Source organism: Centropristis striata, chromosome 21, assembly GCF_030273125.1.
Source record: "Centropristis striata isolate RG_2023a ecotype Rhode Island chromosome 21, C.striata_1.0, whole genome shotgun sequence".
NCBI lineage: Eukaryota > Metazoa > Chordata > Actinopteri > Perciformes > Serranidae > Centropristis > Centropristis striata.
Window position 1 is genome coordinate 9,354,724 of NC_081537.1, and position 26,594 is coordinate 9,381,317.

Consider the following 26,594-nt stretch of genomic DNA (forward strand, 5'->3'; position numbering starts at 1 on the left):
TTCAGCCTAGCAGATTGCCAGACATGGCTTTTGCTACGAAAGTAGTTCTTGATCACTACCAGATGGTTAATAGGAGTGAGGAGTCAGCAGTCAATGACCGCAGAAAACAGAGCAGTCAAACAATTTTTTCCCCAAAATTTGTGAATCACCACAACCATGAAAAAGCCTAAAGCATACAGCCACAAATGCAATATATATATATATATATATATATATATATATATATTATGATGATGGGTCCAGTACCATGTGAGATAAGCTGCAGCCAGACAGACACACATACACACATATGATTCCCTTCGGGCTAACGTCTGGCAGAGATAAATATAATCATATCCATCTATTTGCCTGGTAAAACTGCTGATGGAATGGAAAAAGGAGACTTGGTGTTGAGATTGTGAATCACCCTACACAGTTCAGCAGTATTGTGGTGAAGAGGTGTTGGACAGATTCTGGTTTAATGTATAGTCTGCAGATACTGCCATGTGGACAGCTGACCACAAGAGGGCAGGTATGCTAAATGATTGAAAGAATAATCTACTGAGTGGTAAAAGTGTCCTGATAGGCATCTCAGTAAAAGTTACATTGGGCATGAAGATGACAAAAGCCTCCCACCTGCATGAGTTCAGCCCTGACCGGCTGAATGTGGTCATAGAGGAAGTCAGGCTGCAGGTTGTCCACACACAGCTCCAGGGTGCGAAGGCCCTGGCTGACCAGAGTCTGAGAGCCATTGAGGGCTGACACCAGCGGATCCATTAGCATGGGTAAGTAGGGCAGCAGGGAGCTCAGACGCACTGGCACTGTCAAACACAACTCCACAAATAGATCCTTCATGTGCTGCTTGTGAAGGCCACTCTGCAGCATGTTGAGACCTAATGGCATGGAGAGGGGAGATTGGAAAGTATTAGGGCAGGGGTTTTCTTTTTCACGCTTATTAAAATACAAGTCATCTTTGATTGAGAGTAACCACGTATGAGGCTTTACCTTGCAGCAGGTTAGGCAGAAGGGGTAGGAACTCCTGGTAGAGCAGATCATGGCTACCTCCACCTATGGAGCGGAAGAGAGCCCGAAGAAGCAAGAAGTAGTTATAGGGTTCCTTAGCTGATTGGGCCAGCTCCATGGAGCTGTTCACGATCTTGTGGAGGTGTGGCTGAGGAGAAAGAGACAGTCATATTTGTTAGGACAGGCATAGATAAAGATAAAACTAGCATCACAAAAGAGACATAAAACACTTACCTTGAGCATCTGCTCATTTTCAGCAGCAAACAGTGACACTGAGCCAAAGACTAGTTTGAAGAGCTTGAGGTAAAGGTTTGAGAGCTCAACATTGGAGCCCATCTCTGGTAGTCTCTCAAGAAGATACTCCACTAGGATGGTGGCAAATAGAGCAGACGTTGAAAGGTTGGCCAGGAAAGAATTTGCCACAATCTGGGAAACAATAAAAACATGAAATGTAATTTGAGCACAAGTGATGAATTAAGACTGTGTTATCTGAACTGCCAGAAAACTTTAGCATTCTTGTTACGAAACTAGTAATTTTCTTGTTGATATGCATGATAGAATGAACCTGCAGTGCGTAGTTCTTGGAGATCCTCTCCACCATGTACGGCACAGTTGTTTGAAAAATCTCCTTGAATGTGAGGGGGTTCATCATGGTGAAGACCCCGGCAAAATGCTCCAGAACTTCTTTCTCCTCCTTCATGCGTACAGTCTGACAATTGGCCACTCTGATGTACGTCTGCTGGTTATTGGCAACCTGAACCTGATCAGTCCGGACAAACATGAGCTGTTAAAATTGGGCTGCTAGATTGAAATCATTCCATTTATTAGAGCCATGTCTTATTGACATATGCTTATTTGTTTAAGATTTTAATAGAATTAATAGAACTTAATTAATAAAGTCAATATGTTTGGCTGTACCTGGTAGATGTCCAAGGCCTGCATGGCATATTTTACCAGCTTAATGTAGATTTGTGTCTCCTTTGGCTGAAGCTGCTTGTTAGGAATGAACTGAGCTTCTGGAAAAAAACGTAAAGAAAAACAACAAGGAACTTAGATAGATGAGTCCATACATCTTCAAACAAATACTGATATGTGCATTTGTATGCTATGCATCAAGGTTGTTGAGCATAGATGTTTATAATCTCACCTCCTGGGGCCTTGCAAGACGTGATGCCCCAAGTAATTGTCTTCACTCCGCACACCAGAGTCTTGACTAAGCTGCGGCAGTCAGAGACCTGAAAAGTCTGCTTGTCTTCCTTCTCGCCAGCTCGGTCGAAGGACGCGGTCGGGGGTTGAGGCGCCGTGGCGACAGGCGTGGGAGGAGCGGGAGGTTGAATAGCAGGGGTGGTGGAGGGAGTGGGCGTGGCTGGTACCCCGGGTAACACCCCTGGGTCGACCACACCCATCTCTGACTGGGGCTTGCACTTTTTGAAGATGGAGACAAGCTGGTAACGTGCAATGGTGTGAAACTTCAGCACAAACACCTGATTTACAGGAGAAAGAGGAAAAAATTGAGTCAACATTGCTTTATCAACTAATATACTAATATGTTGCAATTTATTTTGTTTTCTTATTTTATTTCTTTTTCTCTGCTATATCTGTAGCCGGATGATTCTTCCTTTTAAATGTTCTCTAATGAAATGATAAATTATAAGTGTATACAGCTGATATTGACACTATAGACATCTGAATTAATGATTTTTACAGTATAACATTTGTTGGGTAAATATGAATGTAGAATTTTTTTAACAGTATTGCATGTATGTATTAATTGAGTTTGTTATTGTTTTTCTTGTATGTACTGTTTTTGTTTATGTTGTTTGTATGTCATGTTATATGTCTTTTTAGGGACCCCAGGAAGACTAGCAGTCGCCAAGGCGTCAGCTAATGGGGATCCATTCAATAAACAATAAACAATCAATGTGTATGTCACATACATCGATGCCTTTTCTATTGATCTAAGCTCAGTGCTGCCTACCTCCAGCATCCTCATCAGGATGTCCCGTCCATTGCCGTTCTCTTGCTCGGACTTTGAACGGATGCAGTCCACCAGGTTGAGCAGCAGCTTGCAGGACATGGTCTGGATGTTACTGGGAAGTGACTCGTCATCAATGTTCTTGGCGAAGAGCTGCACAGCTAGTGATAGATCTGTCAGGGGCAGGTTCTGACGAACGTGGTGCACCAGGTCTGCTAATGTGCTGTAGGCCAAGGGTCTGAAAAGAAATGGAAACGTGTAACTATGACATTTAGAGCGGAATTATAATCACATTTCATCACTAAAAAAGTAGTGAAAACTGAAAAGATTGTGCTCCAGTGAACTGACATTTTCTAAAAGGCAGAAAAAGTAGTTATCAGGAAAGCAGGAGCCCGCAAAAGTTTGACAGATATGGAAAATAGCTTTGGGATGCAACCGAAGTTGCAAGGGAGATGTGGAGGAGAAAGGGAGAGAGAAAAGTGAACTAATGAATGAACTGATAGCCCTGCCAGGTCTCAGCCAGCTGCCTTGTTTCTTATATAGTGCTAATGTGAAATGACAGCTATTTTGTTGATGAGGTGAGCTAGTCTGGCATCTGAAGAGGGTCAACAAGGTTTAGAATCGACCAAAGGGAGGGGGGAGGGGTGGGGGGTGCCAGCAGCATGCCCTCTGGAGATGCAGCGTACATGACAACTTGACAGTGTGATCTGCGCTGCAGTGTTGAATTAAGCTTCCTGGAGAATTTCAGTAGCACTGAGAACTGTCTGATTAATATGCTAGGACACTTAACATGCACCTGGCTGAGCAATCAACCACAAGAGAGAGAGGGTACTGACATCAAGGAGATCAAAAGATCGTCAACAAGTACAAAACTCACCTAAGAGTTTCCCGAGCAGTGTAACCAGAGCCGATTAGGATGGATTCGTCGAAAAGTTTGTCCATACAAGGTATAAACTCTGAAACAGAATAAGATATATTTTCATTGCATGATTCAAAGATTTTATGTGTTACACAGCTTTCCATTGTCAACACCGTGCAACAGTCTGCTGTGAAAGTCCTGAACCTTAGCCAAAGAAACAATATTATCACTGCTTCCTCTTCTGCTTTGGCAGCAAGAGAACAACATCAGTAAACAAATAAATCTGGTTTGAAAGTTTCAGTTTTTCTGTAACTTCATAATGTCAAATCTCTTTAAAAAATGTAGTAAATTTCACTGAAAATGTGAAAGTGTGAAGTGAAAGTAACTCACAGTATAGTGCAAAAAAACCCAAAATATAGATTGCTGTCTAAAAATTCCACTGATGTGGGTGAGCGTTTATTTCATTTTATTCAGTCTCACTTCCCAGTGATCACCAAAATCAAAAAAGGAGACTCTACAGCCACAGTTTGACAGCTCATAAAAATTATATTTTAGAACTTGAAAAATGCAAGAATGAGGCTGCTTATGTTTAAACCAGGAAAAGCATTACACACAAACATTAAACTACAAGCAGCCTTCAATTTTCTTCAACTTTCACTGGAAAAATAGATTTGGAATTTATTCGGAAATTTAGAATTTAGTGGTTCAGAAATTTAGAATTTATGAACCACTATTTTAAACATCGCACAGCCTTGAAATTTTCTGGTACATTTTATTAGTGTGTGTGTGTACATACGGCTACGCAAGTCCGTTGTGAGGATGTGTTTGGCTGCTATCAGCAGTTCCTTGCGGAGGTGAGCAGTTTCAGAAGGGCAGTTGGTCAGCAGCTGCAGCATGCCCTTAACCATCTGCTGAGAGTATTTCCCTACAAGGTCCTGATAGAGTAAACACACACAGGCACACAACATTTGATTAACAATACAATTAATTATTAGAATTACCGTTGAGGCAATTGAGGCAAGCTATGTTCAGCAAAAATAAAATATACAAAGTCAATACCAATACAAGCCAAATGTTTGAGGAAGTGTTCAATATTTTTTCAATTTGATATCTTTTAATTTAATTTGGACTGACAGGGTGTCTGTAGCAGCACAAACAACAGTTCACTAAATCCACTAATAGAATTCTTCTAGGTGGGTAGGAAGTTCTTTTTAGTGTATTATCAGGTTTTTTTTTATGTTTATGCCTCAGTTTTTACCGTCTTGAACACTGTTCCTGATAGTGTCTGCACACAGTCAATGTAGCAGGAGATATCTTCAGACAAAGGAATTTGTGTCATTCACTCTTGCTCAGTGTAAAAAAACTGAATATAAGGTAAATATAAAGTCTTAATTTATTTTTCAAAGTTTCCATTTTATCTTCATTCTCCTGAGCTTGTATTCATATCAGTGAGCACATTGGCCCTCATTTATCAAACAAGTGTAGAAACGAGCGCAGATCTGAGTGTATATTTCGTCTTACGACAGGGTTCACGTGTGATTTATCAAACAATCGTATCTCTCCAATCACAGCATGAGAATGATCGGCTGTTGATAAATATGGCGGCTCGAGACAATCGTCATTTAAATGTCACGCCCTAATATATTCCCGATTCAGAAGGCTCGCCACGAGTTTGACACCGAAGGGCGCAATACGGCCAAAAAGAGGATTTTTTTCCGCCTAAAGTCAGCTTTATTAGCAACGAGCACCGTTACAAATAACAGGAGCGAAATAGACATATTACAGAAATACACAGCGGGGGAGGTTGAAATAAAATGATGAAATCAAAGTACTTATAGTTATAAACTCAAAAAAGTTTGGTGAATATTTTACATTTGGAGCACAGACTTAAGTTTTCACAGCTTTTTGTTTGAAGGAGGTAAACAATGTTTTAAAGTAAGTTTTAATTCAAAAAGAAGAGGAATTTCTCAGAGGCAGAAAGTGAAACGCTGACGTCCAACAGCTTCAATAGAACCAACCGATTTCGTTTGGCAGCATAAAAAGTGAAAGACATTGATACAATAGTCTAAGATCAATTCGCCGTCTCAGACATGTGGACTTCACGCTGACTCAAATTTGCGTACACGAGCTGAGAGCAGACGTGAGATCTGATCGTACCCTCCGCTCACATCCAAATTAATAAATGCCGAGGCTTGCGTAGAAATGATCTTACGCCCATTTTACGCTCACTTTTTTTGTCGTATGCTCGTTTGATAAATGAGGGCCATTGTGTTACACTCTGTTCCCTGCCAATCATCTACACCTTTATAGTCTGAGGATTTTTGCTAGTAATTAATATTAACTCAAGTTTAAGGCAGTTTGTGAATTAAGGGTGTTGTTTTTTTTCTTTGATTTGTAAACAAGAACAATTTGCAGGTGATATTATACAATGACATCAATATTGTTTTATTATAATTAGAAGAAAAAGCAAAAATAGTATGTTTTTTATTCATTAAATGATTATTATAATGATATACATTTTCCTTTATGTTAATTCATTAATGTATTTTGAGTGCATTTTTCACATTACATATGTTTATACAGAAAAGAAGCTTATTTCTGAAAATGATATGAATGATGAATAAGCCAGCTGACTTAGTGAACCTATTCATTGACAGAGGAAACTGATGCAACATGCAGTCATCAAACAGATGTACCTGGTAGATTCGGATGATGTAGGCCAGAAATGACAGAGTCTTGATCTGTGCAGCAATGAAGTCTGCATACAACTCCTTGTTATAAAGCTTGTGTTGCCTGCAAAGGGAAAGAGCACCATTTACATATAAAAGCCATCAAAGACATTAAGGATGTTGCATACCTGCAGTAGGTGGCAATTACAGAGGCTGAGAGAAATTGTGGTTCTACATATGGGACTCAATTCTACATGGGTGACTTGTTTGTTTGCGTCACAGCACGTCAGGAAATAAATTCTCTCTGTACCTGCTACTGAGGTATTTTTTCTAAATTAACTCTGCTCCATTTCCTTCTTGTTCCAAGTGCTTAACACAACCTTCTTCCTACCCTGAGAGGTTTCACCTCCTGCTAAGCCAATTTCTACTATTTTAACCTCCCAAAATGGATTTTAACACCAGGTTTGGGCATCAGCATCAACAAACATAGTGCTGGAGAGGAAGATGGAGAGGAAATAAAGATCCTAAGCACGCCCAAACACATTTTGGTGGCTGTAAAGTGAAAATTACATTTTCTTTAAAAGGCAGATTCAAATCTAATCTGAGACACACTTGAACAGCCCACATACTCACCTGGCCTGTGGAGACACCTGGAGCATGATGGTGTTCATGATGAGGGGTACAAACTCTGACACCACATTGTGAATGTTCAGCTTATACAGCTGAGGGGACAGATAAAACAGATAATCTCAGTTAATAAAAAAACTTACCTCATTAAATAGCACATAACGAATTACTACAGCTAATGTGACACATTCCAAAACTCCATGTTTCTATGTGTAATTTTAAGAGGAAATATGCTAAAACTCCCAACTCCAATTATCCGAAAAAGCAGATAACACAATTTGCAATAACTCGTTTCACTTATTCCCTTCTACTGTTATTGGACCAGCTTACCAAGAATTGCTGTGTGATGGTTATATTTAGAGATGTTCAGGAGTATGTCACTAACCTGATACATCAGCACCACGATGATCGGCAGCTCTGCCAGCACCTTGAGAGACAAGGACCCCCGTGGGATGATAGTGTGCTAGAGGCAAAAACAAAGTCAGAAGAACAATGAGGATAACTGAAATACAGCTGAAGCCATATCAAATAAAGTTTTTATGACGGATAAACTGTTTATTTATACAGTCAACAAGAGGTAAACAAAGTCAAGTTTAAAGAAGTAGACGACTGACTAAAAGGGTGCAGGTTTAAATCCTTGTTAGTTCTTAACACACCATATCATGTTTTCAGCACAATCTTTGTAACATGCAAGACTAAAATTCTTTAAGGAAAATAATCATATCATAATTATAATTCAAGAAACTGGCAGTCAATAAAAACAAACTTATGAACAAAACCAATTTGGGAGGGGAAATTTTGTTTTTGTAAAACTTAGCCACAAGAGGATGAGTTGCACCACTACTACATGTTCTAAATATAATTTAAGCATTCATATTTTCTTCCAGGTGAATGTTAATATCTTAATTTCTCCATGTACTCTAAACACAACGTTCATAACAATAAACACATGTTTTAGCACATTCTGTAACATAAAAAAAAAATGATGATACTATCCTATTTTCTATTTGACAGGTCAGTTTCGTGGTTTCTCCTGTTAGTGTGCCAGCATGGTCCACTACTACCATCCTGTGGTTACAGACAGTACTGCAGAAGTGGATATATAAACTCTTCTAAACGGTTGGTTAGCTTACCGTTCGTGTTTCACTGTCTTCCCTCTCAGGTGCCGTCTTAACCAACACTGATGTGATCATCCCAACCATTTCTGGGGAGGGAACTGTGTTCTCTGCTATCACCTGTGGGTTCTCAAAGTACCTGGCCTGGTGGGAGTAGAAAGATACAGTGGTTGGAGGAAACACAGACATAGATGGAAAGGAAGAATTTTCAAAAGAAAAAAAGACAATAAAATCTGAATAAAACCCTTCTTCTCTGAAAGGAAAGCCATCTAAAGGCTTCACTTACAACAACTTTTGGAAGGTCTTTGTAGATCTGCTTCACAAAGTCAAGAAAGTGATGGATCTGAAAAAAGAAGAATACGGAGAACATGTCCATCCAGGGATAAAAAACAAAATGTTTAAATGTCTCTATTATTTTTCATAAAGAATGAGAGAAAGCCAATCATTAATAATTCAACTAAGGCATCAGGGGAATTATGACAAATACTTCTTTGTCTTTGTAAGAACTAGACCATAAGAAACATTCTTCAAGTTTGCATTCATCAGCACAGGCACAAAATAAAGGGAGACTATTTGACAGGATTCTCAATCAAATTCTGAATTAGTCAGCAAAGAATTTAGGAAGTTAAGGACAACCCTATCAACATCTCTTTCAAAAATATTTCACAAGTTATTTTATTTTCAAGCCAAAACGTTGAGATTCTCACCTCCTGAGAGATTGGAGGCCGGAATTGTTTGTGCAGCTCAATAATGATGCGAAGGCATATCAGCACATTCTCCTCACTTTCAATCTGTTAAAAAAACAAACAAGAAAAAAATGAGACAAATTCCTGTACCACCACATGTGGTTTACATTAATTTTCTAGCACACTAAGCACATGTTCTGAGCTTTGGGAACTCTTTAGCAATTAGGAATTAAATCAAATCAACTACAAGCAGAAAAAATACAGTTTTATAGAAATTGAATGAAGAAAATAATACAAAATACATTTTATGTTGTCAGAAAAAGTATTCATACCTCCAGGAAGCGGAACATCACAGACAGGATGTTCTTGGTGTGTGGACGAAGGTGTTCATTTGTTGGAATGCGATGGATGATTTCCAGAACCAGCTTCCTCAGTTGCTGAAAAAATGTATTATGTTTTAAAGTAAAGAATCCAGCTTTGCATAGCATTTGATATGATGAAATTGATTGAATAAACTAGTGTCATTGACCAAATCATAATTTCTGCTTCACTGGACTTCTGTCTGTACAATTTGTGAACACTGCTGATCTGACTGAAATCTGTGTAGGAAGAAGCCCAAACTCTTGTTTGAGCCACATACCTGCGTTGGTTTTTCTTGGAGGAATTGCACCTCTCCATCCTGAAGAAACGTGAGGAAGCGAGGGATGATGTGTTCCAAGAAGGTGGAGTACTGAGGCGAAGATGTCACATTCTGAAATTTAAAGTCAAAGATATGTTATTTTATGTAGTTCTTCGGTATATCCTGCAGTCTTGTTCAAGCGCTATGAATATTTTATCAAATATTTTTCTTTGTTGCTGCAGGCTTACTTCACTGTATCAAAGACAAACTGTACTTCTCCAAAGTTACAACTCAAAAATCCTTAGAGAACGACAATTTTGTCGAATCTATAAAACTTCTTAAATCCATCATAATACATCAAAAGAGACAATGAAAATGAATCCCCTCCAGCTCACACTGAGAACATTCATTAAACTTACCTCAAAGTTCTCGCTGACCTCCTGCATCATCTTCAGCTTAGTTTCATCAGCTGAAAGTTGAAGGACAGAATGTGGCCATTAATCAAACTTGCTAATGATACAGTTCAACTTTTCATGGCCGTCTCCAAGTGCATAGCAGGGACTTTCAGATCTTATCAGTTTTACTTTCAGCGTCCAGCTTGATCAAAAGGTACATCACACTCACACTTTATCACACTCACCCACACAAGCAATCTCCCAGACACACGTACCTTTGACTGGACTAAAGCATATCGCTCTCATCACATAGCCCATGCTAAGCACAAGTGCCTCATCTGAAAAAATAATTTATTTTGCTGACGTGTGTGTGTGCATGCAATTGATTATGTATGAGAAAAAAAGTTCTTTGAATTTGTACATTTAATTATTCAAATTCCAATGTTTATATATATATATATAAAAATTTTACATCCTCCTTAGATGATTCCATATGGAAAATGATTGAGTAAAACTTCTAGTATTCTTAATTATTCCTAAATGTTTAACAATATATAACAGATGACTTAAAGTTAATGTATATATTACATTTATACTAATAAATTCTGTATTTGATTGCCTGTTCATGCTCTAAAGAAATAATGAAACCAGTCCAAAAGTTAGCTCAATAAAATCCAAAACATGATGAAATGGAAAACCTCTGGCTCAAATCACTGTTGGATAAATCTTTTTGGGACCGCCCAACTAACAAAGTGCATGCATTTACTGGCCTTCATATACCAAAAATAAATAATTGCAATAAATTTGTCCTTTAAAACATATGACATAACTCTTGTTGAGATTACTCAACTCTATCAACACACTAGAAGGTCTATTAGATAGACAGATTACTTTATTCATCCCCGAAGGGAAATTACTTACGTGTGTTAGCATCTGTAAGTGCTGCCACAAACTGAAGGTACTTCTTCATAAGTGTAGTCTGGTCGACCACGGTGGGGCTGGGCGCAGGCACAAAGGCCATGGTGGCGGCTGGGACCGACAGGGCTGCTGTGGGAAGAGGTGACAGACAGCCGTCTGCACAGATCTCACTGTGATATCATGTGCACTGCAGAAATAAGAGGGAAAAAAAGAGATCCGTTGTCATTAACGTCACTTAAGAAATTAACGATATATGTGCTGAACAGATAGGGAGAATTCGCTTAAATTGTTACAGGAAATATAGTACAGTACAGTTTGACAAGCAAACCGGTAAAAGATCCATAAACATGCCATTTAACGGGCGCACAGTGATTACGTCACTACAAGCATCGGCTTGCACAATTTTTGTATTTATTGAATTAAAAACCTGTTTTCGGCGGCAAAGCGGGGACTATTCTGTTATTTAGGGACGTTACACGCTCATGAATCCACTCAACAAAGCCCCAAAATGCATATATTACATTAATTTTGCAAAACACGTTAGCAACCGTTAGCTAATAAGCTAGCTCTCTCAAAGAAAGAAAGCGCTCGCGCATCACCAACCGTTAAACTCCAACTTCAAGAGAAAATAAACACTGCCCACAGGGAGAAAGCGCCTTTTGTCAGACCAGAACCGCTTTAAAAGTTATTCATTAACAGGGAGGTGCAAAAAACACACACTATTTCGGCAAAGTTTGTAATAAAAAGCGAACCATTTGCACTCACCCAGCACCACAGACAGGAAACCGTCGCTCCGTATCCGCCGCCGCGCTCGAGCTGCCGCTCAGGGCTTGCAACCAGCGAAGATGTGTGATATCCCTCCGCGTAGTGTTTAATATATTTTCCCTAAGAGTGTATAGATACAGTGCAATAATGTTTCAATGACAACACTATATGAAAATAAGCGATGCAATTGATGTTCAGAGTCGTTCAAATATTTGTATCGATCAAAACGTGGTATTCTAGTACCAGCGGATCGATACACAGTGAAAACCAGTGGCTATAAGACCATCGTTTTCGATGGTCTTCTGGCTCCTAGGGTTGTTAGCAGACGAACTAAATATGCGTGTAACTGCGCATGGCCACTGGCGGTAGGTTACTGTATCTGCATCAACACTACACTTTACATGCACTGCTTGAATATATTTACTAAATTATAAATTTAATCAGCAGGTTTAAAATGGGAACGTGGCAACTTTGCATTACCAACTTTACCATATTGTTATACAGCAGTGATATTTAACTTTATGACTCACTGACTATTTTATAATTAATTAAATTTAGTATTTTAAATCTAAATGCCAGTAGAGGATCCCTTGGAGCAGTTGCAGCTATTAAACGCAATACAATATCAGATTTATCCGTCATATAGCCACCATGTGTTCCTTGTCCTCCATCCTTGTGCCAAGGTAATTTAGTAAATTATTTAGGTTAATAAGGCAGTTAACTTGAAAATGAAGAATTTAAAATAATGATTATTATAGGCCTTGTAATGATTGTGCATTTTTTCTGATAAATATTACTGACTTTTGTTTATTAACTGGCCCCTGGCTACCTGTGATTGTACAAGTGTCAAACCAATATGAGTTCCCCTGTTCTGCAGGCTTGGCTTGAAGTTATACAGATGATCATCATGTTAATTAGGCTTACAGATATAAGTTCAATTTATTTAAAGGAACAACTTTTGTTTTGCAAGGTTGTTTCTCCTCCTCTTAATAAAGGGTATTGGGTCTTTAAAAACCAACAACTCATTAATGACATTATTTTGGTCCAGGTGTACTGCAGTTCTTTTACAGCAGGAAAGGTGTTATCTGGTTTAGTGCAGGAGGTCTTCCTAATGAATTAAATAGCTTAAATGTTTCAATTAATTTTACAGTTGCTGTGGTTTGCATGTTTTACTTCTACCACCAGATGGAAGCACACTGAAGGAGACAGCATGTAAATGATCCATGCTCTGAAATACTCAATGCTCAACACAACACTTTACCTGTAACTAAACACCTGTGACTGTGTTTTTGACTGTGTTTCAGGACCCTTTGGAACAGAAAAGGTAATGATGTTGGCATGAAGTATTGCAAATACCACACTTATATATAATTTTCTTATTCTCTCTATATCTCAGACTGTCATAAGATAGTGTTAGAGGATAAATGTGAAATATTTATAGAGGCCAACCAGGAATCAGGAGTATTGTTTTTTTTTATGATTTTGAAATGACTCAAGAATATATACTTTTATCATAGCAGTGGCCAATTATGATCAATATTTGTGTTATTGCTTTGTATGTCTCAGTTTGTCTTCTTTTACTAATGTTTGAAAATAATTGAAAGTATGGGTGCAAAAAGGTATTTAATTTTAATTTTAATTTTAATTTTAATTTTAATTTTAATTTTAATTTTAATTTTAATTTATTTTTGCTGATTTTTTCTGCTCATTTTAGGAAATTATTATTATTATTATTATTATTATTATTATTATTATTATTATTATTATTATTAAGTTACACTCAAGATACACAACCTACAAAAATAAAATGCAAATAAAAAACCCATCAAAGAGACAGAGGGTAAAATGAAAATAAAGAAACAGGGAAAATATTAAATGAATGAAAATAAATAAATAAAATGGCCAATAAATATCAATATAGTTGAATGACTGAGTTACTGTAGATACTCACACAATCATATACACACTTACATGCACATACAGTATATTCACATGCATGTTCTTGTGTAAAGCCATATACAAGGAGCAGGGTATTGACAATACAATTAATTCCACATTATTATCTCAGTTAGTGCCTCTAACAGGAGGATCATCTGTGCTGTCCTTGTTGTTATCAGCATGTTAAGTTGTTGTCATGCACACAAATAAAAGTGTATGTATACCGCAACCACATTTTATTCTTTTCCATAAAGCTCGTCAGGTTAAAAGATGGTCATTATTCATCTTGGCCTTTCTCCCACCCACATCCTTCATTAATGGGTTTTAATTCACAGCCCCCTCTTTCCATAGACTGAGCCCAGAACGAAATATTCCTTTCAGTTAATGTCCCATATGTAATGTAAGAGGTAATATGACATATAATGTGGCATTCTCATTCTCTTTCTCGCTCTCTGTTCTCTAAGTAATGATGATCTGCTAAAAGATGTTTGTCTCAGGCTTATTGCACTGTCCTGTTTGTTTCATTAGTGTCTTTTTGTGTGACAGGGGCTTTATCCTGAGAGGGGAGAGTGGATGACACACTGGTTCTCCGCCTTTCCAAAAACCACTCATGTGTCCATTAGATTTGTGGGGCTTTTTTTCCCCTGCGCCCTTATGATGAAGCCTGATCACCCCTGCATTATTTCTCATATAGAAAGAAGTGCACTTTCCTTGAGACGGAGTCTGAATCATCAACAATACCCTGACAATCTATTCATGCAGAGAAAGCTCCCATGCACCATTCGCTCTTTCTACCCATATGCACTCCTGAGGCCAGCAGAATAAGAGGACATGTACTCTGTGAACCTGGCAGATAAACAAAACACTCAGACCAGGCAGTCCCCCAGCTTTGTAAATATACTCATTGGACATTTTTATAATGTGAGTGTTGTCCCCTGTGTCATCGACGTTGATTAAAATCCATTTCCAGAGGGCTGAGTTTTTAATCAGCTGGAGTTTAAAGTGAACTGGCACTGGATACTTTTGTCTTTGTCACATGAAAGTGGTGTGATGTCATAGTGAAACATGCTGGGTTTAACTGAGGGAGGCAGAGTCTGTCACTGATGACGGTAATTGGTTTGAACAGGGATTACAAAGCTACCAAACTGTGTGAGCAGCAAACTAAAGGTGTTGATGGTCAACCCCTGCTGCCAGATTTCATTCTCCCAGTTCTTTTCCATTCTACTAGTCAGACACTCCCACCATCGGCCCAATGCCACTCACCTGTTCACTCAGCTGCTTCAGATCACCAATCAAGCCAGTAAAAAGACTTCCTCACACACACTCACCGCCAGGTTGTTCTTTGTCTTCGATGCGAGACTTCACCGCGCTATACTTCGGACTGCTTGCCTGTTGCCGACCCTGCCTGTCTTTGACTCTCCTGCTTCGACGGTTCCCTGGTAAACGCCTCAGCCTTCTGTCCCCAACCACAAGTTTTTTGTTTTTTTTTAAAGATTTTTTTTTGGCATTTTTACTGCTTTATTAGATAGAGACAGATATGAAAGGGGGAGACAGAGGGGAAGACATGCAGCAAAGGGACCTCAGGCCGGATTCGAACCCGGGTCCGCTGCAGCAAGCACACGGCCTTCATGGTAAGCGCTCTACCAGTGTGAGCCACCGGGACGCCCCCAACCACGAGTTTTGCCTCTGCTACTCCCGGTTTCTGTCTGCCTGTGGCTGTTGGCGTTTCCCTGCCTCGTGGCACTGCATGAGCCTAAATGTTTACTTTGTTCTGCTCGCTCCTGGATCCCAGAATACTCACCTGTCTTGAACTGTACTGCCATGTACCTGTTGCTTAATTTCTTGCTACTGTCAAGAATAAGTCACTATCAACTACTCCTGCTGTCTTGTGAGCTGAAATTGGGTCCTCACTGCAGCCACTTCACATGATCTGTTCTCCAAAACTTTTGGCCTCAGTGAACCCTGTCATCAATGCTTACTTTTTCTTTTTCTTTATTTTTTTCAGTCATAAGTATAGACTTCACCTGTTAAATCTGTTCATTTTGCTCAATTATTGACGCTGCTTTCTTAGGCCTGCTCTGTATTTCTGGAATATAGCACTCATATTTTAAGCAATGTTTTGTTTTTGTTTTATTCATTCCACATTATTTACTCACCTATTTACATCATTTACTCTTTTATTTGTGTATTTTTTACCCTATTGAAGGAATTATTATTGTGATGTAAATACATTGACTTTTTGGAGGCTTTAACATACTTAAAGTTGTGAAACTTTGCACACGCGTGTGAAGGAAATTTGGTGTTTCCAGCATGGTGGGACATGAGGTAGGCGGCGACCTACTTGATATTCAAGACACAAGGCATTGTGGGAACTGACTCTGTGAACTTAACAATGATAACACCATGAGAGAGGGGAACATGTAGACCAGTAGGCTCTGTCCTGATGTGATGCATAGGGCAGGAAGATAGGGCCACATTGAGGCTTACCAAAGAATCAATGCTGGGAACTACAACAGACATAAGTCGAGCGGTTTACGGGACTTTGTTGTATTGTGAAAGAGCCATTCGGGATTTTGCGGTGTATGGAATATGAATGCGCTAATAAATCTTGCTGAACAGAGTATTGAGTGCTTTGTTTTTGGCCACCTCACCCATAAACTAAGTGCAATTGACCAGAATTGCCACGACACGCGTCAGGTGTGGTGAAACTTTTCATGTTTTAGGGGTCTAGCAAAGGGGAGAGGCAAAATACCTCAGTGGCAACCCCTACAATGTTAAAACAGAGCGGAACCCAATGACAAGCTTTAAAATTTGGCAGGCTTCCAACAGGAAGTTGGCTATCTTGACTTGAAAGTCAATTTCTGGCAGTTTTTGACCTTTCAGGCTCTGTACTTTAACAAACTCGTCCTAGAGATTTAACCCGAACGACTGATTGGGTATCTATGTCACTATGTATTTGCACATGATTGGTAAATTCAGCCCTTGTTGTGTTATAAAAAACAATGTTCAAAAAGAAAAAAAGCTTTTTATCTCTGTCATTTTACCAGCTTTTTGTGCCATCTGGCCAGGGATTCTAACCAGCAACCCCCAGGCTACTCTTCTGCTTTTTACCTCTACAACAGCCCAATTTGCTGACCTATAATATGGCATAAAGCCCATCATATAGCCACCCCCATGCACTGCATAACAGTGTGATGATGTGAGTCTGAAACTGCATGTAAGGCTGGTAACCTAGAAACAAACAACTTTTCGTGTAATCACTTGAACACCAGTGTTGCTATTGACATCTTTATCTAACCATTAATTTAGAGCGAAAAAGAATCCCTACCGCTGAGCGCCTCGCTGTTTTAAAACACCAAAATTGAACAATGTATACTCAGTGAATAAAAAATAAACTGTTTTTCCTCCTCGATTGACTGTGCACAGTAACATGGGATTTGGAGCGTGGTTAGACGCCTTGTTCAAAGCACAGTGGTATGTCTTCCAGGCTGCACACCGGGATTTATTGACATTTCAGAGCCAAGCAGGCAGCTAATTGTTTACCACCACATCCTGTTTCTTCACTGCTTCCTTTATCGAAGAGCCTCACCGACGTTTATAATGATTTGTCATGTTTTTGTCGGCTGGGAAAACTGTGGTCTTAAATTCCCCTGAGGCCTCTGAAACTTTATACAAGCATAGATCGTATAATAACACACTGGTTTTTCCAGAGGAAATGTTACTTCACTGATGATTGTGTTTTATATTTATTGTTAATATATCATCCGGATATTATACCCAGTTCACTCCCTCAAAATAGCATTTAATCAACAGCGAAATATTGTCGTAGAGATGTATTTAATCTATTTTGATGCCTGACATTGCTGCTAAATTAAAATGTTGAATAAACATCATGTTTTTCATTTCCATCATGACTGAGTCATCTATTATCTTAAATGATGTCTGTGATTGAATTTAAAGTGGAAATATTGAAACAATGTTACACTGTTTAACTACCTTTCATAGCATCAGCTTTATTTATATAACACTTGTATAAGATTATATTGTTTTCTATATGGTCTTTCACAAAAACGTAAAATACCCTTTGTGATATTAGCAGTAATGGAATATTGGTTTTTATAATTATGTTTTCATTAGTGTACATATTGAAGCCCTGAGAGTCAAGAAAGAAAAAAATCTTGTGGTCCATTTTCTAAGTGATCTAGGTTGTTTTCTCTTGTGTGTTTGTGACTTCATAACAGGTCATAAAGGTTTATTATTTCCAAGTTCTGCTTAACATTAATAAACGATGTTAACATATTGATGTATAGATGGTAGCTGTTTTTAATTTGTTTATTTTAATTATTTCATTTTGTTATTGGTGAGAATGTAAGGGCACTTTGTTGTTAAATGTTCTTTGTTATGATAAAAAAAAATCTACTTATAAATTAAAAACTTTTTGAACTAGGCAATGTCTGTCAGCTATAGTTACATATGTGTCTTATAACCTATTCTGTTTTATTAATTTTATTCAATAAACTGTCCTTTTTATGGTACATTTTAGAATTTCTTGACTCGACTTTGAATGTAAATTTTGATTATTTTTTTAAAACAGCAAAATAAGTTTGAGTGTAAGTAACAAGCTGTTAAATAAACAAAGCAAAGTAAAAAGTACAGTATTTCCTACTGAGATGTGTAGAAGCAGAAAACAGCAGAAAAATTAAATATTTGAGTAAAGTACAAGTAGCCTACCTCAAAATTGTTCTTAAGTACTTTACTGCAATAGAAAATGTACTTAGTTACTTTCTCCCGCTGCCATATGGGCAGCAATAATTGGACTAGAGAAGCAGAGAACATCAGAATCAGAATCATAAAGTGACAGTGAGACGCACTCATTTATCAGCTGAACTTGCTGTGAGATAATTAACTCCTTAGTCTTCACTGCTTAATTAAAATTCCAAATAAATCAACAAATGTTTGGCCCAGCTGCTCGGTGACGTCAGCCTACTACAACCAATCCAGAAGCTTCCTCAGACACCTTTTTTGGTAATCCTCTTTCCTAAGAGGAGCTGTCCGATCAGCACCACACTGTGCGCGCTGTTTGCGCCAGAAATAGTTCCGTTGACACAAGCAAGCACATTAACCGGGCTTACAGTGACCAAGGCACCGGTGATCGGATTTTCTGCTAAGAATTTTCTTCATTTTGCTCCTCAGACATGGCGTTACGTTGTAGAAATAGTTAAACGTGATGTTTTTTGGCGGGTAAGAGACACTTTTACGCACCAAACTTAGGAGTGGATTTAGAGCGTGAAGGCATCAAGTGTTTGGGTTTTCACTTTTCCCGTGACTTTCCTTAACAGCTGCCGATATGTTTTCACTTTTGTATGGATTGTTGTGCTTTTGTGCGCTGGGTTGCGTTCAACTAACGAGCAGCCAACCGGACGATGGAAAGCGATACATCTGCCGGGCAGTCCCCCTCAGTGGCGATGCCAGCTGCCCTGTGACGCTGCTACCCGAGCTAAACGCCGGGAGCCAGGAAGAGGAGCTCCGAAATACTGTCATGCAGCTCCGAGAGACGATTTTACAGCAGAAAGAAACAATTTCCAAACAGATAGGCACCATCAACGAGCTGACCACCAAGCTTTCCCTCTGCGCCTCAGCCACCGACGATAGGAAGTACGAAAAGGGGGCACCCTGGGCCAAAGAGAAGCAAAACACAATGGGGGATGTTCCCAAAGATCCAAATGACAGCATTGACAGTCTTGGGAAAACCATGCAGGGGCTCAAGGACCGTTTAGAGAACTTGGAGGTAAGTAAAGAACCAAATGCGCAAAGCGTCTCTGTGCCAAAGCCATGCGTAAAAGCACAGTTTGATTCCCGTAGCGGATTTATAGGATTACCACATCTTGTGTATTTACTGTCCTGCAATGGACTGGCACTTCTGAGAATCATTAGATTAATTAGCCTGTAGTGGTGATCAAACACAAGTATCCATGAGAAAGGGATTAATTGTCTAATTAGCATTTGAACCTCCCATTACGCAGGGCTGATTATGTGACATGTGTTTACCATGCTTCTCCAACTAAAGTGCTTTAAAAAGCAAACACAAACAAAGTCTTCTTCACAGTTTTAAAATGTTGCAAAAATAAAATAAATAAATAAATAAAAGAAATCAAATACATTTGTCTAATTTCTCGTCAAACTATCTTATTTCACTAAAAACATCTTATTTCAAGAACATTTTTACTTTTACTTTTTTACTTAAGTGGCATTATTTCAGTTTTATCACATATAAGTTAACATTTTAGTCAAAATAAGACCATCAAAATAACAGGATTGGGAAAACTGACAAAAACCTTACACAACCCTGAATCTATATTTTCAGGCCTGTCAATTAGTCACACAGAAGAATCAACTCATACAGCAGTGATGTAAGTCGTAGCCCTCTGTGCACTTCCTGCTCATGTTGCCCTGTCCATCCTTCCCTTAGCAACAGCAGCTGCGAGCCAATGTATCCGGCGCCTCGTTCCCCAGCGAGCTTCGCGACCTGCTGCAGCGCCGGCTCGGGGAGCTGGAGAAGCAGCTCCTGAAGAAAGTCAGCAACCTGGAGGAGGAGAAAAGCATGCTGTCCAACGCTACGGCCGCCTACAGGCTGAAGACAGAGAGCACGCTCAACGCCCTGGTGGACAGGATCAGTGAGCTTGAGAAAGGTGAAGAAAAACAGACACTGTCATATTCAAATCCTCAGATGATCAAGGTGAAATGTTGTTTGTAGATGATCAGGTAGGTAGTGGAGAGGATGAGTGAATTGGAAAACTCATGTAGGACTATATAAATCATGCAACCCATTGTACATCTACTACGCTAATGAAGAGGAGGCAGAGGAAGGCACTCAGGGGAATAAAAGAGCTGAAAGGGTCTGATGAATCAGAGAAGGGGTATCAGACATGGATATTTTTTACATAAAAGGGCCCTTTATTGAGGTTTTACGTCACTACTGTCTGTGTAATAAAAATAAAGACAGCTGTTGTGTCCTCAATTTACTTCTAAGCCAAAGATTAACAAGTTTAAGGAAACACCTTAGGGAACACCTCCTGTCTCTCCCCGCCCTGTCACTTTTCTGATTTCTCTCTCTGTCTGTCTCATTACAGGAGGAGGAGACTTCTTGTCCCCAGAGCAGTTTAAGCTGTCCCTCCCCCAGCGGACCAACTACCTGTACGGACGCATCACCAAGAGCCTGCCAGAGATGTACGCTTTCACACTCTGCATGTGGATCAAGTCCAGCGCCACTCCTGGCATAGGGACGCCCTTCTCTTATGGTGTACCAGGGCAGGCGAATGAGATTGTGCTAATCGAATGGGGCAATAACCCAATAGAGTTGCTCATCAATGACAAGGCAAGTAGTTTCTGCTTTGCTAAGTATACTAGAATTTAATGTAGAAAGCAGTGGCCAAAATGTTGGCTGAGGAGCGTTTCTTTACAAATAAAGGTATAAAAAAACTGTGGATACAAGGGCATATAATAGGGCCAAATAAGGATGATGGTTAGACTTGTGCTTTTTGGTCAATAAGTCATAACCGAAAAAATAACAAGCCATTCATTCATTCTTCATGCCCTGGAGAAGTAAGCTGAAACACTTTGGCTCTAACCACATTTTTTTAGGCTTTTAAATTATTTAAATATTCATTTATTTCAGTGTGGGTTGGTATTTTTTAGTTTTTTGTTTTTTTTAAAGATATTTTTTGGGCATTTTGTAGCTTTTTATTGACAGGAGAGATATTGAGAGTGAAAGGGGGAGACAGAGGGGAAGACATGCGGGAAAGGGCTCCGAGCCGGATTCGAACCCGGGCCACCCGCTTACGAGGACTGGGCCTCTGTGGTATGCGCTGTACCAGGTGTGCCACTGGGAACGCCCATTTTTTAGTTATTGACCAAAAAGCTAGGAACAAGTCTAACCATCATCCTTTTTTTGGCCTTACTAGACTTTAATAATTAAATGATCAACTTGATGATGAATCAACTTACATGTAATAATCGCTTTGTATTGTCAATATGTGAATGGATTATAACTTGAAACCTGAGACCTTCCCAGACTTTCATGGTTGCCCATAACAACCTGTGGATTTCTATCCGAAGAACTCTGTAGGGAAAATCTAAAGGATTTCTATTCGGTTCTCCTACGGTGCCAATAGTGTGCAAAACTAGCTTGTGTGCTTGCTAACCTTATTGTGAGAAAAATTCTATCTGGGTCCATGCTTTAGTTGGTTAGCTTGCCAAATTACTTTACCAGCTAGCATCATCCAGGATCTGTGTTTACTAACAGTTGCTTTCTACTAACAGTTGTTTACTAACAGTTGCTTTTTTGCAAAAGCGATGAACTAGCTAACTGTAACCTAAGCTAAGCTAAGGTTGGCCAGCTATCTGTAATTTAGCTACATTGCATGGCTCTGGCGTTGGTCGCTTCGTAACATTAGCTGATTAAGTAATTTGCAAATGTGGAGCTAGTTAGCATCATAGATCAGACTGTTCTAAAAAGCAATGCACTGAGATTCATAGCTTTCTAATAAATTTTTGCTTGGTGACATAAATCAATCCGACAAGCCCCAGCCTCAACCAGGAGATCGGAAAACCATTTGTGCAACGTTTATGTCTATTTGGAAGTTATATACAGAAGTTGTTTTTTAGAACACTTACCCTGTTCTTCTTTGCTAACCTTAACTAAATAATTATGTTTCACAACATTAACAATGTGTTAACAGCGATCGGTTATATTTTGTTGATTAACATATTAATTCCAGTGCATTACTGAGAAAACGTGTTGGATGGCAGTCAATCACATTCAGTCTCTTCTGTGTGGTTGCACAAGCAACAGGATGCTAACTGCAGTTTACTTTACGGGCACTGGTGTCATCAATAACAACTTCAGCATCACTAACTGTCTCTTGCTACAACTTGCACAGTTTTTATTAAGCGGCCATACTTTACATTTGCTTTAAAGTAAGCAAACCAAGACTCAGTGCATTGGTTTTTTTACCATAGGTTGCCCAGTTGCCTTTGGAGGTACGTGACGGAAGATGGCACCATATCTGCATCTCCTGGACCACACGGGACGGCCAGTGGGAAGCTTACCAAGATGGAGGGAAACTGGGGAGTGGAGACAACCTGGCAGCCTGGCACCCCATCAAACCCGGGGGGGTCATCATCCTGGGACAGGAGCAGGTAAGGATGTGCATACGTATGATGCTGTGTACCTGTAGATTTAATCATCACTCCTTAAGCTCTATTGACATATTGGTCATAGAAAGCAACTCCTTGGGGCGTCCCGGTGGCTCACACTGGTAGAGCGCTTACCATTAAGGCTGAGTCCTTGCTGCGGCGGAGCCGGGTTCGAATCCGGCCTGAGCTCCCTTTGCCGCATGTCTTCCCCTCTATCACCCCCCTTCAATCTATCACTTTCAATAAAGCAAAAAAATGCCCAAAAAAATAATCTTTAAAAAAAAAGAAAGCAACTCCTTGACCTAGTATTACCGTAACAATGACATCTGTTGCTTTTACACTGAACAGAACACTGACAATGTACCATAAACTGTCTAGAGCATTCACATAATCACAAGTCAACCACTTTAAAGTGCAATGTCAAGTAGTTCTGATAATAAGCAGTGTTATTTATAGAGCACCTAAAGAAAAAAATATCAGCCAAGCAGCCCTAATAAGATGTTGGCAGGTTATCATGACAAAACAGGTAACATGGACCTGGTAAACCTGTCGCTGCCCACAGATGCTGAGGTGTCCCTCTGGACCAATCTGTGCATTATTAAAAACTGTCAGAATGAGATGCATCAGTCTGTGCAAATCAAATCAGCATTTAAAGGCTGTTTTTTTTTAAATCAAGTGTAATCTTCTAGCTACATGGCAGACAATGACATGTGAAAGGCAGCTAATTAAAATTCTATTCATTTAAAAAAAAATTACTTGTCATGAAATGTGTTTTTTTTATCAAGAGTACTGGCTCCAGGAATGGTATTGTTGGCCTTTCTACACCACTTTGGTTCAGACCGAAATATCTCAACAACTATTGGATGGATTTACATAAAATATGTATGGACATTCGTGTTTCTCAGAGGATGAATAATGATGTTTGGTGATGCCCTGACACTGATGGAATATGATCACAGTTCAGATGGACCATTGTGTGTAATATGACATTCATGCAATTAAAATAATTGTAGGGGCCTCTTTAGACTTCTTAATCAAGCTTAATTAATATTCTACCAGTGGCATATCAGATGTTGAGAGACATTTACACTCATGTTGCGCCATTGGGGTGTTTACAATTTCCAGTATCCAACATAAACACTCATTAAACCTGAAAGTGTAATGACTAGTCCACCCATAGTCCAGACAGTCTACTTCCTCCACCCTAGAAAGACAATTAACTTTGATTATTATGTTGTTGATGCTTTTTAAATCTCCATCCTGCTGTTTATGGCCCTTACAGGACGTGGTGGGCGGGCGATTTGATGCTGGACAGGCCTTCGTGGGCGAGCTGAGTCAGGTGAACATTTGGGACCGAGTTCTGAAGCCGGTCGAGATCCAGTCCATGGCTAACTGCAGTTCTTATATCCCCGGCAATGTAATCTCCTGGCTGGCAGCCAACGTTGAAGTTTTTGGGCGGGGGGCGTTCAAGCGGCCCTTGGAGATGTGTCAGGAGCGACTGCCCAATGCTTAAAACTCATCTGTCCGCCTCTCTTTAGATTAGCCGGTGTTTCCATCCGTTCAGCATTTTTTAATGTCTGCTCTTTCTGTGAGGCAGTTTATGGAGTTAATGTGATGTCTGCTCTGCACAGAGAGATGTTTGACCCAGGTCAAAGGTCATGTGGAGGCTGAACACCATCACTGACTGGTGGCTGTTTTATTTCAATTGGCAATCTGGAAGCTATGTACCAACATTTCTTTCTTAACCATGACTAAAGCACTTCAGTCCCCCAATATAGCCACCACCATGGTAAAAGGTGCCCTCAGGTATAGGAGCTAAGACATAGTATACATCCTCACCCCCACACAGCCTCCCACTCAGCCCTCCCTCTACACTCAAAAGCTTTGAAGTAATAATGGAAATCCACTCTAGTCCGCCACAGACACACGCAAGCACTGCTACTACTACAAGGTCCAGACCAGCTTATTAGCATGTGAGTTGTTGCGTGCAGAGTGGGAGTGAGAAAAGATTAAAGGTCTGGCTAATGTTATGTCTATTCCTTAACTTGGGAATGGGCTTAGAGCCATCATCAATCACACCTCCGATCTTGATGTGTTTAAGGGCAACATAACTGGAAAAGTATGATTCAGCACTTTATCTGTCAGTTTACTAGCTGGTACTTGGAGTGTGTGCAATATTCTCTGGTAGAAGCACAATTTAGTTTTTCAGCTTTCATATAACTTTAGAAGCTTTTTCTTGATATACATAGCTGATACCAGTGATACTTTGTGAGTCTATCACAGTGCTTTCTTTCTTTGCCTTTTCCCATTTGAACAAATCCTGTTTAAATGGAGAATCATGTTGGACATGTATTCATAGCTTCAATGTCGTTTTAATGTGGTTTGTAACATTGTTGGAGTGAATTGTCTAACCAAGCATTTGACAGAAAATGTAACAGATTAGACCAATTGAAACCTCTTAAATCTATTATGAATGTACATTTGGATGGAGTAAATTTTCAGTATTTAATGATTCGGTCCAGATAATTTTATGTAATCTCTGTTTTTTTTGCACGTGCAAGAAATTGTCCATGTCTTCTTGTGGCCTTCTTATGGAGACTCAAGTGCCATCCAGTGTTTTCTAAGTGTTGAAAATCATTTGCTTTGCCAATAAATGAAAAATGACTTCTTCAAAATTAATTAGCAAATGTCTGTTTTGTTTTATGTACCAACCATTTAATTTCCTGCTAATTAGTATATATCAGTGATTAACTTACATATGCTTAATAATTCATTTAATCTGTGATTGTCTTTGTTTATGGCAGATCTATACCCATTTAAAACAACTTTGCTTCTTGTAAGCGGTATTGGTCAAGCTGGTAAGGTACACAGGAGTTCCCTGAGGTAATTACACAGGCTGAGCAGGATCTTTAGGCTAAGGTGGCTTGAGTTAAGACAACAACAGGTGTCCTTGGTGGCATTAAAGACACTAAACAGATGAGAGAGGCCGAAAGGTCAGGGGTGGCGTCACATACACAGTCCCTTAGACAAAGCAGCTCTTTCCAGCCTCACACTGCTCTGAGAAAACTACAAATATGGCTTAAAGTATACATATATTTTGAAGGCTATAAAGAATATGCTTCATTAAAATCCAGACTAAGGAAATTCTAAGGGCTAAGGCTTTTTGCAAGATGAGCAATCAATTAGATGAAATGTGCGTTGATGAAACGTTTCATAGACTGTTTCTGCCAAATGCACCTCTTCAAATTATGGTATTAACATAAGGCAAAGAAACTGTGGCATTGGTCAGATATATCAAAGAGGCATTATATTGTACAGGTCTCTGGAGAAAAGGATCAGGTTTGTTGTTGCAGCCTTCACATAATGACCTTCAGTGAAGTCGTCTGATGAATTTGTATATTTCACACAGTGCTGTTTTTCATGCCATAGTGTAAGGCACTCCTTTGTTCCTCGCTTCAGAACATGTCATTTCCCAATGATACAGGATGGGGGAAAAAAGCAATTACGTAAAAATCTCCATTCGGCTCTGCAGAGCTGAATCAATAACGGTCATGGAGATGGAAAAGAAGACATTCAAGGCCAGTTTGTATCTGTTCATACTTTATTAACCCGTGTTTTATGTCTGATTTTGCAAGCTGAGATAAGTGGTAAAAACAAGTCTATTCACTCAGAAATGCTGAAAAACAAAGACTCATTTTTACAAGAAAATTACCTTGAACTTGGTGGTAATCTTACCATGGCAACCAGGCGACAGATGCAACAAAAACAAGTCAAATCAAAAATAATTCAGTGGGAAATGGGTTTCTTTTGAATGGTCAGGTATTACTTAAC

The 26,594-nt window shown here is 39.3% G+C and overlaps 2 protein-coding genes across 3 annotated transcripts in view; one reads left to right on the plus strand and one right to left on the minus strand.

The window, feature by feature from the left end:
* Positions 1 to 11,048, minus strand: part of trrap (transformation/transcription domain-associated protein) — a 95,468-nt gene extending 84,420 nt beyond the window's left edge. For both annotated transcript variants that reach the window (XM_059324373.1, XM_059324372.1), the window contains exons 1-19: positions 10,869 to 11,048; positions 9,972 to 10,021; positions 9,574 to 9,684; positions 9,266 to 9,370; positions 8,955 to 9,038; positions 8,534 to 8,590; positions 8,266 to 8,391; positions 7,518 to 7,595; positions 7,139 to 7,227; positions 6,533 to 6,629; positions 4,633 to 4,771; positions 3,855 to 3,933; positions 2,981 to 3,215; positions 2,150 to 2,486; positions 1,921 to 2,018; positions 1,568 to 1,762; positions 1,237 to 1,428; positions 985 to 1,150; positions 616 to 872 (exon numbers count right to left, since the gene is read on the minus strand). In XM_059324373.1, the coding sequence (XP_059180356.1) occupies positions 616 to 872; positions 985 to 1,150; positions 1,237 to 1,428; positions 1,568 to 1,762; positions 1,921 to 2,018; positions 2,150 to 2,486; positions 2,981 to 3,215; positions 3,855 to 3,933; positions 4,633 to 4,771; positions 6,533 to 6,629; positions 7,139 to 7,227; positions 7,518 to 7,595; positions 8,266 to 8,391; positions 8,534 to 8,590; positions 8,955 to 9,038; positions 9,266 to 9,370; positions 9,574 to 9,684; positions 9,972 to 10,021; positions 10,869 to 10,968 (2,595 nt within the window). In that variant the 5' untranslated portion in view covers positions 10,969 to 11,048. The remainder of the gene's footprint in view (positions 1 to 615; positions 873 to 984; positions 1,151 to 1,236; positions 1,429 to 1,567; positions 1,763 to 1,920; positions 2,019 to 2,149; positions 2,487 to 2,980; positions 3,216 to 3,854; positions 3,934 to 4,632; positions 4,772 to 6,532; positions 6,630 to 7,138; positions 7,228 to 7,517; positions 7,596 to 8,265; positions 8,392 to 8,533; positions 8,591 to 8,954; positions 9,039 to 9,265; positions 9,371 to 9,573; positions 9,685 to 9,971; positions 10,022 to 10,868) is intronic.
* A 7,565-nt stretch (positions 11,049 to 18,613) lies between these two features.
* nptx2b (neuronal pentraxin IIb) lies at positions 18,614 to 25,426 on the plus strand. The gene is made up of 5 exons (XM_059324878.1): positions 18,614 to 19,356; positions 20,038 to 20,257; positions 20,699 to 20,943; positions 22,587 to 22,766; positions 24,046 to 25,426. The coding sequence occupies exons 1-5, from the start codon at positions 18,916 to 18,918 to the stop codon at positions 24,274 to 24,276; spliced, it is 1,317 nt and encodes a 438-aa protein (XP_059180861.1). The 5' UTR covers positions 18,614 to 18,915; the 3' UTR covers positions 24,277 to 25,426.
* The last annotated feature ends 1,168 nt before the right edge of the window (positions 25,427 to 26,594 follow it).

Excerpts from the sequence above, each read along its gene's own strand:
- nptx2b (XM_059324878.1), top strand. The coding sequence starts at position 18,916 with ATGTTTTCACTTTTGTATGGATTGTTGTGCTTTTGTGCGCTGGGTTGC. Across the intron at positions 19,357-20,037 it reads ACCGTTTAGAGAACTTGGAG|CAACAGCAGCTGCGAGCCAA; the intron begins GTAAGTAAAGAA and ends TCCTTCCCTTAG. Across the intron at positions 22,767-24,045 it reads TCATCCTGGGACAGGAGCAG|GACGTGGTGGGCGGGCGATT; the intron begins GTAAGGATGTGC and ends TGGCCCTTACAG.